The sequence below is a fragment of the Salvelinus namaycush genome, chromosome 25 (genome assembly GCF_016432855.1).
Source record: "Salvelinus namaycush isolate Seneca chromosome 25, SaNama_1.0, whole genome shotgun sequence".
Lineage (NCBI taxonomy): Eukaryota > Metazoa > Chordata > Actinopteri > Salmoniformes > Salmonidae > Salvelinus > Salvelinus namaycush.
In genome coordinates, this window is record NC_052331.1 from 27,023,609 (window position 1) to 27,036,021 (window position 12,413).

The 12,413-nt window shown below is 41.5% G+C and overlaps 1 protein-coding gene across 1 annotated transcript in view; it reads left to right on the plus strand.

Annotated features, from left to right (window-relative positions):
• Window positions 1-12,413, plus strand: part of LOC120019858 (glypican-1-like) — a 147,376-nt gene that overhangs the window by 133,960 nt on the left and 1,003 nt on the right. The window contains exons 7-9 of the mRNA XM_038963271.1: window positions 2,777-2,902; window positions 5,023-5,153; window positions 5,313-5,488. Of these exons, the coding sequence (XP_038819199.1) occupies window positions 2,777-2,902; window positions 5,023-5,153; window positions 5,313-5,488 (433 nt within the window). The remainder of the gene's footprint in view (window positions 1-2,776; window positions 2,903-5,022; window positions 5,154-5,312; window positions 5,489-12,413) is intronic.

Sequence of the window (12,413 nt, forward strand, 5' to 3'; positions counted from 1 at the left end):
GTGGGGCAAAAAAGTATTTAGTCAGCCACCAATTGTGCAAGTTCTTCCACTTAAAAAGATGAGAGAGGCCTGTAATTTTCATCATAGGTACACTTCAACTATGACAGACAAAATGAGAAAATAAAATCCAGAAAATCACATTGTAGGATTTTTTATGAATTTATTTGCAAATTATGATGGAAAATAAGTATTTGGTCACCTACAAACAAGCAAGATTTCTGGCTCTCACAGACGTGTAACTTCTTCTTTAAGAGGCTCCTCTGTCCTCCACTCGTTACCTGTATTAATGGCACCTGTTTGAACTTGTTATCAGTATAAAAGACACCTGTCCACAACCTCAAACAGTCACACTCCAAACTCTAGTTGCGATACAAACCTTGTCAAAACATATAGGCCAGGCTACATGAGGTCTGTGACTATGATTTGAAAAAGTATTTAAAAAAGGCATGTGTTTCTTGCCTTTCTGCAAACCATCTGGGCATCATTAACAAGTGATAATATATCATTCACAAATGATAGGCTAATACTGTAACCCATCTTGATTTAATCTTGTCTTTACATATACTAAATAATATATGTATGACATTTATTTTGATTTAGAATAGGACCATTATCATGCACCTGTCTCGAAACAGTGCAGGGGAAAATAATACATGTCATCTATGAACTTAAATAGCGAATGAAGGATTATTTTCCAGTATTTCATGTTCATGCCAGCCAGGTAGGCTATACTCCTGTTGTAAAGACAAGCAATGTGCTTAATATTTGGAAAGTTGAGACATAAATATAGTAGATCTAGCAAATAGAAAGCTGATGGGTGCTCCTCTTTTTAATAGAGGCCATCACTGTTATCTCACGCAATTGCATAGCCTATAGAAATGTTGCGCTCATGGGCTTTCATGAAGTGTTTGATTAGATTTTTGATTACATTTGTATTGATGTCAGAGTTATTAGAGGGACAATAGAGTGCTGAGTACCAGGCAGTTAGCAAGTTTGGTAGGCTACTAATGATCATCAGCATCATCAGAGCTTGGAGAAGCCTAATTACCATGACTAAACGGTCACGTGGAATTTGACTGCCATCATGACTCGTGACTGCCAGTGTGGCGGTAATACGGTCACCGTAACAGCCCTACCAATGCACCAAGTCTGGAACCAACAGGACCCTGAACATCTTCTTCCCCCAAGACTGCTAAATAGTTAGTTAAATCTGCATTGACCCTTTTTGCACTCAACTTTTTTTGATTCATCACATACGCTGCTGCTATTGTTTATCTATCCTGTTGACTAGGTACTTTATTCCTAGTTATATACACATACTGTATCTACCTCAATTACCTCGTACCCCTGCACATCAACTCGGTACTGGTACCCTGTGTATATAGCCACGTTATCATTACTCATTGTGTATTTATGACTTTTATTACGTGTTATTACTTTTCTATTATTTCTATATTTTCTTTCGCTCTGCATTGTTTTTAGTTTTTATATTAGAATTATAATGTATTTTTTATTTTACCGATTTTTCTCGACAATTTCATGATATCCAATTAGTAGTTATAGTCTTGTCCAGTCGCTGCAACTCCGTACGGGAGAGGCGAATGTCGAGAGCCATGTGCCCTCCGATACATGACCCCGGCAAGCCGCACTGCTTCTTGACACACTATGCGCTTAAGCCAGCTGCACCAATGTGTTGGTGGAAATACCATACGACTGATGACCGAAGTCAGCGTGAATGCGCACGGCCGCCACAAGGATTCACTAGAGCTCGATGGGACAAGGACATCCCAGCCGACCAAACCGTCCCCGAAACCGGACGATGCTGGGCCAATTGTGCGCCACCTCAAATTAAATCCAACTTTATTTGCCACATGCACTGAATACAACAAGTGTAGACCTTACCGTGAAATGCTTACTTACATGCCCTTAACCAACAGTGCAGTTCAAGAAGAGTTAAGAAAATATTTACCAAAGAAACAAAAGTAAAAAATCTTAAAAAATCACACAATAAAATAAGGCTATATACAGCTGGTACCGATACCGAGTCAGTGTGCGGGGTACAGGTTAGTTGAGGTAATTTGTACGTGTAGGTAGGGGTGAAGTGACTACGCACAGATAATAAACAGCGAGTAGCAGCAGTGTACAAAACAAATGGAGGGGGAGGGGTGTCAATGTAAATAGTCTGGTGGTCATTCGATTAATTGTTCAACAGTCTTCTGGCTTGGGAGTAGAAGCTGTTAAGGAGCTTTTGGTCCTAGACTTGGTGCTCTGGTACCGCTTGCCGTGCGGTAGCAGAGAAAGCAGTCTATGACTTGGGTGACTGGAGTCTCTGACAATTTTATGGGCTTTCCTCTGACCGCCTATTACATAGGTCCTGGATGGCAGGAAGATTGGCTCCAGTGATGTACTGGGCCATACGCACTACCCTCTGTAGCGCCTTATGGTCAGATTCCGAGCAGTTGCCATACCAGGTGGTGATGCAACCTGTCAGGATGCTCTCGATGGTGCAGCTGTAGAATTATGTGTCGAATAAAGTTAAATATGGTTTGTGGTAGTTGTTCATCCGATTGGGCAAGAGATTTAGTTTGAAATCCTCAAGACTCATATAAACCCCATGGTGATCCAATGGTGATCCTAATAAAATACAAAATACCAAAATGAAGGTATTATTTTACGGATTGTCTCAAGAGTTGTAGCTTTTGCCCCTAAATAAATGCCTCTCAACTGAATCATTTGGTCACTTCTGCCCTCTAAGTCCCCCTCTCTCTATTCTCAGGTGTTCCAGGCATGTGGGAATCCGAGGGAGGGAGGAACCAGCAGCACCGGGTTGGAGGAGGTGAAGAGGAGGGGGAAGGTTACAGTGGAGGACAGCCCAACCTCTGGGGCTAGGCTGGAGAAACTGGTCAGTGTTACTGTCCTCTCTCTCTCTCTCTCTCTCTCTCTCTCTCTCTCTCTCTCTCTCTCTCTCTCTCTCTCTCTCTCTCTCTCTCTCTCTCTCTCTCTCTCTCTCTCTCTCTCTCTCTCTCTCTCTCTCTCTCTCTCTCTCTCTCTCTCTCTCTCTCTCTCTCTCTCTCTCTCTCTCTCTCTCTCTCTCTCATATATATATATATACACTGCTCAAAAAAATAAAGGGAACACTTAAACAACACAATGTAACTCCAAGTCAATCACACTTCTGTGAAATCAAACTGTCCACTTAGGAAGCAACACTGATTGACAATACATTTCACATGCTGTTGTGCAAATGGAATAGACAACAGGTGGAAATTATAGGCAATTAGCAAGACACCCCCAATAAAGGAGTGGTTCTGCAGGTGGTGACCACAAACCACTTCTCAGTTCCTATGCTTCCTGGCTGATGTTTTGGTCACTTTTGAATGCTGGCGGTGCTTTCACTCTAGTGGTAGCATGAGACAGAGTCTACAACCCACACAAGTGGCTCAGGTAGAGCAGCTCATCCAGGATGGCACATCAATGTGAGCTGTGGCAAGAAGGTTTGCTGTGTCTGTCAGCGTAGTGTCCAGAGCATGGAGGCGCTACCAGGAGACAGGCCAGTACATCAGGAGACGTGGAGGAGGCCGTAGGAGGGCAACAACCCAGCAGCAGGACCGCTACCTCCGCCTTTGTGCAAGGAGGAGCAGGAGGAGCACTGCCAGAGCCCTGCAAAATGACCTCCAGCAGGCCACAAATGTGCATGTGTCTGCTCAAATGGTCAGAAACAGACTCCATGAGGGTGGTATGAGGGCCCGACGTCCACAGGTGGGGGTTGTGCTTACAACCCAACACCGTGCAGGACGTTTGGCATTTGCCAGAGAACACCAAGATTGGCAAATTCGCCACTGGCGCCCTGTGCTCTTCACAGATGAAAGCAGGTTCACACCGAGCACATGTGACAGACGTGACAGAGTCTGGAGACGCCGTGGAGAACGTTCTGCTGCCTGCAACATCCTCCAGCATGACCGGTTTGGCGGTGGGTCAGTCATGGTGTGGGGTGGCATTTCTTTGGGGGGCCGCACAGCCCTCCATGTGCTCGCCAGAGGTAGCCTGACTGCCATTAGGTACCGAGATGAGATCCTCAGACCCAGTGTGAGACCATATGCTGGTGCGGTTGGCCCTGGGTTCCTCCTAATGCAAGACAATGCTAGACCTCATGTGGCTGGAGTGTGTCAGCAGTTCCTGCAAGAGGAAGGCATTGATGCTATGGACTGGCCCGCCCGTTCCCCAGACCTGAATCCAATTGAGCACATCTGGGACATCATGTCTCGCTCCATCCACCAACGCCACGTTGCACCACAGACTGTCCAGGAGTTGGCGGATGCTTTAGTCCAGGTCTGGGGGGAGATCCCTCAGGAGACCATCCGCCACCTCATCAGGAGCATGCCCAGGTGTTGTAGGGAGGTCATACAGGCACGTGGAGGCCACACACACTACTGAGCCTCATTTTGACTTGTTTTAAGGACATTACATCAAAGTTGGATCAGCCTGTAGTGTGGTTTTCCACTTTCAGACTCCAAATCCAGACCTCCATGGGTTGATAAATTTGATTTCCATTGATCATTTTTGTGTGATTTTGTTGTCAGCACATTCAACTATGTAAAGAAAAAATTATTTAATAAGAATATTTCATTCATTCAGATGTGTTATTTTAGTGTTCAGTTTTATTTTTTTGAGCAGTGTATATATATATATATATGATACGGTTTCTGTTAAGTCGTGTAATGCTACAGTCAAGAATGCAATGAGTCAGATGAATATGAAATGTGAGGAAATGGAAACAACCATTGTCTACCAAAAATGAACACACTGTTGTTGTTTGTTTATTGCTCATACAAAATCTATTTGCAGAAAGCGTGAATGCTTGAACAAACATGATATTGAATAGCTGTTGATAGTAGTTTCCAGTACACAGGTTGTATTCATTAAGCAACAAATTAAAGAAATGGGACCGAAACAGGGAGGGACTACCTGAACTGGTCCAATAAGAAATGCTTGTTTTCGTTTTCCATTGCAAAACGCCCCCAGGTGTCTGATGTGTCGAGGAGGCTGAGGGACATGCAGCCCTACTGGGTCTCGTTACCCAGCACCCTCTGCAGTGACAGGGTGGCCACTAGGGCCCAAGCAGACAAGTGCTGGAACGGCATGGCCCGTGCCAGGTAGGACCCCTAAACCACGTCTGTGTGTGTGCATGTATGCTATGTGTGTGTGTTCATGCTCGCATGCATACATATTTGTGTGGGTGCCTCTGCATGTGTGGATCATGTATGTGTGTGTATTTGAGTTCTCCCAAGTCATCCTCTCTCCTTGTCTCCAAGGTACCTTCCAGAGGTGATGGGTGACGGCCTGGCTAGTCAGATCAACAACCCTGAGGTAGAGATTGACATCACCAAGCCAGACATGACTATACGCCAACAGATCATGCAGCTCAAGATCATGACCAACCGCCTCAAGAACGCTTTCAATGGCAACGATGTGGACTTTCAGGACACCAGTGAGTATAGATCTAGGATCAGCTCATCTTATGCGAATACTGACTCCAACCATAGAGGGAATATCGCAAAATGGAGTTTAGGTGCAATGTCATCCTACTCCTGAGGGCAAAAGCTGTGTGGACAACAGAGAGGTCTCCCTCATGGTCAAAACACTATGAAAGAGATTGTGCCATATGTTGACATTACATGACTACTGGAAATATCTGATATGTTGTTTTGATTGTCTCCAGTGTCGTTCCATGTAATTTCATCAAACCATGACACCCACCATCTCAGATTGTTCTGAAATCATTTCTGTAGTTAGAAACAGATAAGATAAGAATTCCGTAAGCATTATTTTATTTAAATATAATTAGATTAAGCTAATTTATTTATAGGATTAATACAATATTCAATAATTATAGTACCTAACATCCGATTTGGACCAAAATATTTCTAACAATCAGTAAGACATGAGTAATCCGAAGAAGTGGTCAAAAGCGCAGACCCCCCACACCAATCCCACCCCAACAACGATCAGTATCAGTTCTCTATGTTTGACAAGTAGAATGGAGCTGCGGCTCAGAGTATTGTTTCTTCATCCTATGTAATGTATTCTCTGTGATTTTGGGGATGTTGTTTTCCCCTCTTCAGAAAAATGTGTCATTGAAGTCACTGGATTCATGTCCCATCCTACATCCTGGTAGTACCAGTTTCTGACCACTAGATGGTGGTGTTCCTGCTATTGGGTTATTGTTTATGTTTTTTTATAATCTCCTCCCCCCATTGTTAAAGGGATAGTTCACCCAAATGACACAATTACGTATTGGTTGTCTTACCCCGTAGCAGTTTATGGACCAGGTATGACAGCAACCCATGCTTTGGTTTCGTTTACCTGGCCACTGTTTCAAATGCTAACTTTTTAGCATCTGTGGCAGAAATCCAATGCATGTCAATTAAATTAGAAACATTTGAATTTTCACACTTCATATCCAAGTCATCTATATGTAACATCATTGAGTTACACAATACATTTTTAAATACTTTAGGATGATTTGGACAAGCGTGAAAATACTAATTTAGGTACCATTGAAAAGTTAGCATTTGAAACAATGGTTGGTAAACAAAACCAAAACATGGGTTGCTGTCATACCAGAGGGGCAAGCAAAATTTACTCAGGGTTTCTGAAGCTAACCAGCTTCATTTAGCTTCACATTCCAGCTCAGGCTTTATCCGTACTACGACGGTGGATATTGCTCGTACGCCTGACGCTAACTCTAGCAGGCTTATAACTGTGCATGCATGTTGCACATGGCTAGTTGAACGCCAAACTCTTCATTGAGGCGATGCTGAAACATCAACCCATGGGTCGATTCAGTGGCACATTTTAATTTGTGCCAAAATCTAAATTAAAGAAAAGTTATCTTACAAGTTGCAAATTTAAGAGGCTGTGGTGTGAAATAGGCTTTTAGAAGTGCCGTCTTTTTTTTATATTACTTATCGTTATAGCCGACTTTGATGTGCTTATCAATGCACAACCACAAGCGCCTTTTTCCCACTCCAATCGATAAAATAATTGTATTAAGTCATACAAAAGTGTTACTGTGAATGAAGTTTAAAATGCATTTCTAAATGTGTAATGTGATATATTTGATAATTGAAAAACATTTGCACACAAAGACATTTGATTAATAAAATATTTTACAGTCTTCTTCCTCAAATGAAGAGGATGATGCCACAATATTTGCAAGAGGGAGGGAATCTGATTTCATTGGTTCTCAACTTGTGGCTCAGTCATTTCATTCAGGTTAAGTGGAGTTAGCTGTGAGTTAGCCTGCCCCGGAGCAGGTAAGTTCTGAATGATTCGTTGCCATAGAAATTTACCTGGATAAAAGGTGAGCCATTTTCGTGTGACCGGTTAAACTCAGAGTTGACCAAAGTTACCTTGCTAACTCCTCAAACCTGGTTCTTAGGATACCCCTCTTGACCATTGACAGCTTATAGTCTACATGTAATTTTTTATTTTGGGTAAACTATCCCTTTAATGATGAGGGCGGTGGGGGATTCAAAAAATAATAATTGGAGGAGGAACAGCACCATCTACTGATCAGAACGGGGTAATTTCAGGATGTGGGATGGGACATAAATAACTTCAATGATAAATGTTTCTGAACAGTGGGAAAAAAACATTACCAAATTCACTGAGAATACATTACATAGGATGAATAAACAATACTCTGAGCTACAGCTCCATACTACTTGTCAAACAGAGAATTGATACTATATACTCATTGTCTGGGTGTGATTGGCGTGGCGTGTGGGGTGTCTAACGGTGCCTTAGAAAAAAGTTTGATCCAAATGTTAGGTACTATATTTATTCATTATTATATGAATCTCATAAATAAACAATTGCCAATTTGTGGGCATTCAGTTACGTTAATTTCTCAGAGATCAATTATATTTCAGCAAAATAAATGTTGCAGGAAGGCTAATTTGATCAGTTTCTAACAACCTAAACGATTTCAGAACAAACTGACATAGTGGGTGTCTAAATCTTCTTTCTTGTGCTTTTTTGAGGTGGAACGACCCTCCATCCAGCTTGTTATGTGTGTTGCTAGCAAACCAAACCAATCCCTTTCAATCCCTTTCCAATCCCTTTCATAACATTTTTTTTGTTTGTTGATAAAGTAGACCTAGAGAGAGAGAATATTTAAGAAGCCTATCATCAGTGAAGAGTTAGCTCACATGATTTAAAAAGACGTCGCTATTTCAGTGCTATTTTTATAGGATTGAGCTGGAATTAAGTTACCGGCTAAAGAACTTGGTCTAAATTGTTATGCCATTTGTTATAACTGAGGTAAGATTAGTATACTGTTTTATTTTATTGTGCTGCATTATGTAAATCTCATTGTGTGAGCAATGGCACAGAAACCCTAATCTGGGGCTTGAACCTGGGAGAGTATAAGGACACTGCTGACCTGCAAAACAACTAACCAAAATCTAAAACTGAGTCTTACTGGAAACATTAACCCTAACCTTAACCCATCAAATGCCTGATTCAAATGCTGTTTGTAGTTTTAAGAATTATAAAGGGATAAGGAATTAGATCATATAAAGCTTTTGGAGTAGTTTCATTGCCGTGATACTATCTTTTGACCAGGTTGTGACACAGTAAACAGATGGGGGAGAATCATTGCGTGCATGTAAAGTTTAGCAGCATCTGTTGACATTTGGTTTCTGATGAATTTGACATTTACCAGGTTGCTTTTTGCTGTTCCATATACTTGTTTTATTTGTTTTTTGAAAGGTTAGAGTCAATAATTATTTCAAATGTGAAACCATCTCAATCCTCTGTCCCTTTTACAGTTTCCTCAGGCTGATGGGTCTCACTGTTCCTGATGGAGACAGTTTTAGTTGTGTTCAATGTTAGACATGAGTGGTCCAACCAGTCAGCTATTTTGGGAGAATGCTGATGATCCTATAATTGGCCACATCTCCAGCCTAGAAGATTGGTGTTATGACAGCAGATTTCCAGTCGTCAGGGAACACTGCTTGTTTAATTGATAGATTTACCAGATGAGTGACTGGAGAGCTCAGGGTGCTGGAGTTTTTCTTCAGGAGGGCGGAGTCATTTCCATACACATCCTGTGCCTTGGAGTTTTTAAGATTAGTTAGGATTTTAATTATCTCCTGCTCAGGCACTTCAGCTATGTTAAAAACAGGAGAGGTAGAGTCAGGGAAAGTGATCACTTTATTTCTATGGCCAAATGTTACTGTCAGGTTCTCAACTGAGTCTTTAAAGACATTGTTAAATGTTGAGGCTATTTCATCTTCATTTTAAAATTCCTTGTATTTTCCTGCTATGCTTTTACACATTTTTTGGATAATGTGTTGAGATTGTCCCATAGATGTTTACTATTTCCTCTAGCTTGGTTGATAAGACCAATATAAAAGCTGGCTATGGCCTTTCTAAGCTTGGTGACAACTTTATTGCGCAGATCCTTATAAATCCTAATCTCGGAATTTACACCTGTTTTCAGAGCAGTTTTGAGGACAAAGACTCAAAAGGTATGCTGTTGGAGACCTGCTTTTTGTCTTGTCTGTACATTCATTTCTTTTTGGTTAGCTTCTTGGTAATGACAGTCAGATTATGATCTGATATTTATTTATTTTCCACTGGTGGAATTGCTTCAAAATGTTCATAGAACATGTTGTTTGATGATGGTGGGCAGTATATTGTATGCCAACAACAGTGAATGACATTTATAGTTCCAGTTACTGCAATACATTTGATTTCCATTGCGCGGGTGAATTCAAGTTGGGTGCATTTAATACTTTACATCAGTGGAGGCTCCTCAGAGGAGGAAGGGGAGGACCATTCTCCTCAGTGAATATCATTAAAAAAAAAAAATTAAACATTGACAAAGTTATCTTTTTTAGATAAAACTATACTAAATATATTCACTTCACCAAATAATTGATTAAAACACGCTGATTTGCAATGAAGGTCTACAGTAGCCTCAACAGCACTCTGTACGGAAGCACAATGGTGTAGCCGGAGGAGAGTGCATAGACTAGAGGCTAGAATGAATACAACGTGGCTGTTATGAAAATGAACTTTGTTTATGCGTGATCAGAGGTGCATTCATTCTGCCGATTCTGTTGAAAAACGTTTCTTAACGCGCGGAAGCAAACAAAACGGGGATAAAAATTGCTGAATTTGTCCAGTAGAAACGTTTGCCACTGTTGGACTAATGATTATACCCTAGATAAGCTAGATGCAGGCAAGAGTGTGTAAGGCGGTATTGAATGTGTCACTGTCTGTTCATGTGTCCCTGTTTGTCATCAAAATGTTATCTCAACCGGTGTGCACCTACGTTGTAAACTTTCATTCATAGGCTAGGTTGGAGCAACCTCATGATGGGTATAGGACAAATTTGAGTATAATGCAGTAGCCTAAACCTATCGATGTTACATTGAACTGGGTGAATGGAATATGAATGACAGTCATCCAATATGCTGTAATAGAAATAAGGCCATGCTCATGAAAAAAAAAATGTCCTCCCTCATCTTAAAAGGCACCGACCGCCACTGCTTTACATACACAAGATGTCCCCCACCCATTTGTCTGTCTTTTCTGAAAACATTGTACCCTGGCATAGCATAAGCAGCCTCGGGTGATGTTTTGGTTAGCCATGTTTCAGATAAACAAAGGTAATCCAAATTTGAATCAGTCAATAGTTTTTCAATCTGATTGGTTTTGAGGTGATGCTTCTGATGTTCAAATGACCCACGAACAATCATTTTGGTTTCTCCTGAGGATCCCAGAGAAATTTTGCTTGGTTTAATGTTTGAAAGAGGGTGAGATCGCATTTTTCGGCGGTTGTTTACAAGAGATGAATAGATAACTTGTTGGCTAGATGGATTTTGAGTAATGCATTGACTGGGCCGTTGTTCAGGACTCCAACAGCAAAACACTGATACAATCAGCAGTGTAAAAACATACGTTGTAATAAAGGATTTTGGGCAAAAATCGCCACAATCTGCCTTGGCATTATGTTTACTTTGCAAAATGTCAAACTTTTCTCCATAAAGAGCTCAACTTAGACCTCGATTTTGGCTCCTACACAAGTTAATTATGAAATACTAGCGGCCATGGATTATGTGTAATTCAGCGCTGTATAGGTCTCGACTGACAGCTGTTCTGAACTTGAGCACATCGCACAACAAGAAGTTGCCCCCATCCCTCCCGCTAATTGGGCAACTTTTGCAAATGTTTTGTTGTCTGAGTGAGGGACATGCTGTAAATCACGGACACTCAATGTATTTTGACATTGAGGATTGAGACATTGAGGATTATAAAAAATACCGCATTGATGTCGTACAAGCAAGCCAAACACATGTGACTCCAAATAGCATTTCCATATCATAAAACTCATGTAATATACAGTGTCAACATTTATGATCACTATGTTTGATGTATAGTTACAATATGACATGGCGTCATGCCCTGGGTTATTCTGAACAGAATGAGCCTGTTTGTTGTATTGTGAAGGAAATTAGCCGTAGACCACACATCTGAATTATGATCTGCTTCTCTGAATTGCCTTTTGAAAGCCTAACACTGCAAGATCGTATTTTATCATTTAGCTAGTTATGTTGGCAATAGAACAAGCTTTCAAATTATGCCCACCTGACCCAGATTGCGATTTATAATGGACTGTTTTTGGATTGTGTAAATAACAACAGAAATTGTGTAAAGGCAGGGATGCAGGGCTGTGTTCCAAACAAAACAACTACAAGTGTGCTTGCTCCAGTTTCTCAACAGCACAGCTAGGATAGCTTAAGAAGCACGTTATAGTTGAAGACTATTCTTTGAGTCATAAAAGTGCATTGAAATTACTTAGAAATAGTCCACACTTTGGAGAGGTGTGTGGCCACTTGGAAACACCAGTTTGTCCTCTCACTCAAACCCTTGTCATTGTTTTTGTCTTACAGTATGTTGCACCTACCCCACATTTTACAGGAATTTCTGATCATGTTACTGAATGTATCCAGAGTATTTTCAGATTTTCTTATCAACAAATGAGGCGAAAAGTACAGTACATTTAAAATGCTCATCCCTCCCGAGTGGTGCAGTGGTAACTGTGCTACTAGAGATTCTGGGTTTGAGTCCAGGTTCTGTCGCAGCCGGCTGCGACCAGGAGACCCATGGGGCGTCGCACAATTAGCCCGGCGTTGTCCGGGTTAGGGGAGGGTTTGGCTGGCAGGGATGTCCTTATCCCATCGCGCACTAGTGACTCCTGTGGCGGGCCGGGCGCAGGTATACAGTGTTTCCTCCGAGACATTGGTGCGGCTAGCTTACGGGTTAAGTGGGCATTGTGTCAAGAAGCAGTGCGGCTTGGTTGGGTTGGGTTTTGGAGGACGCATGGCTTTCGACCTTCG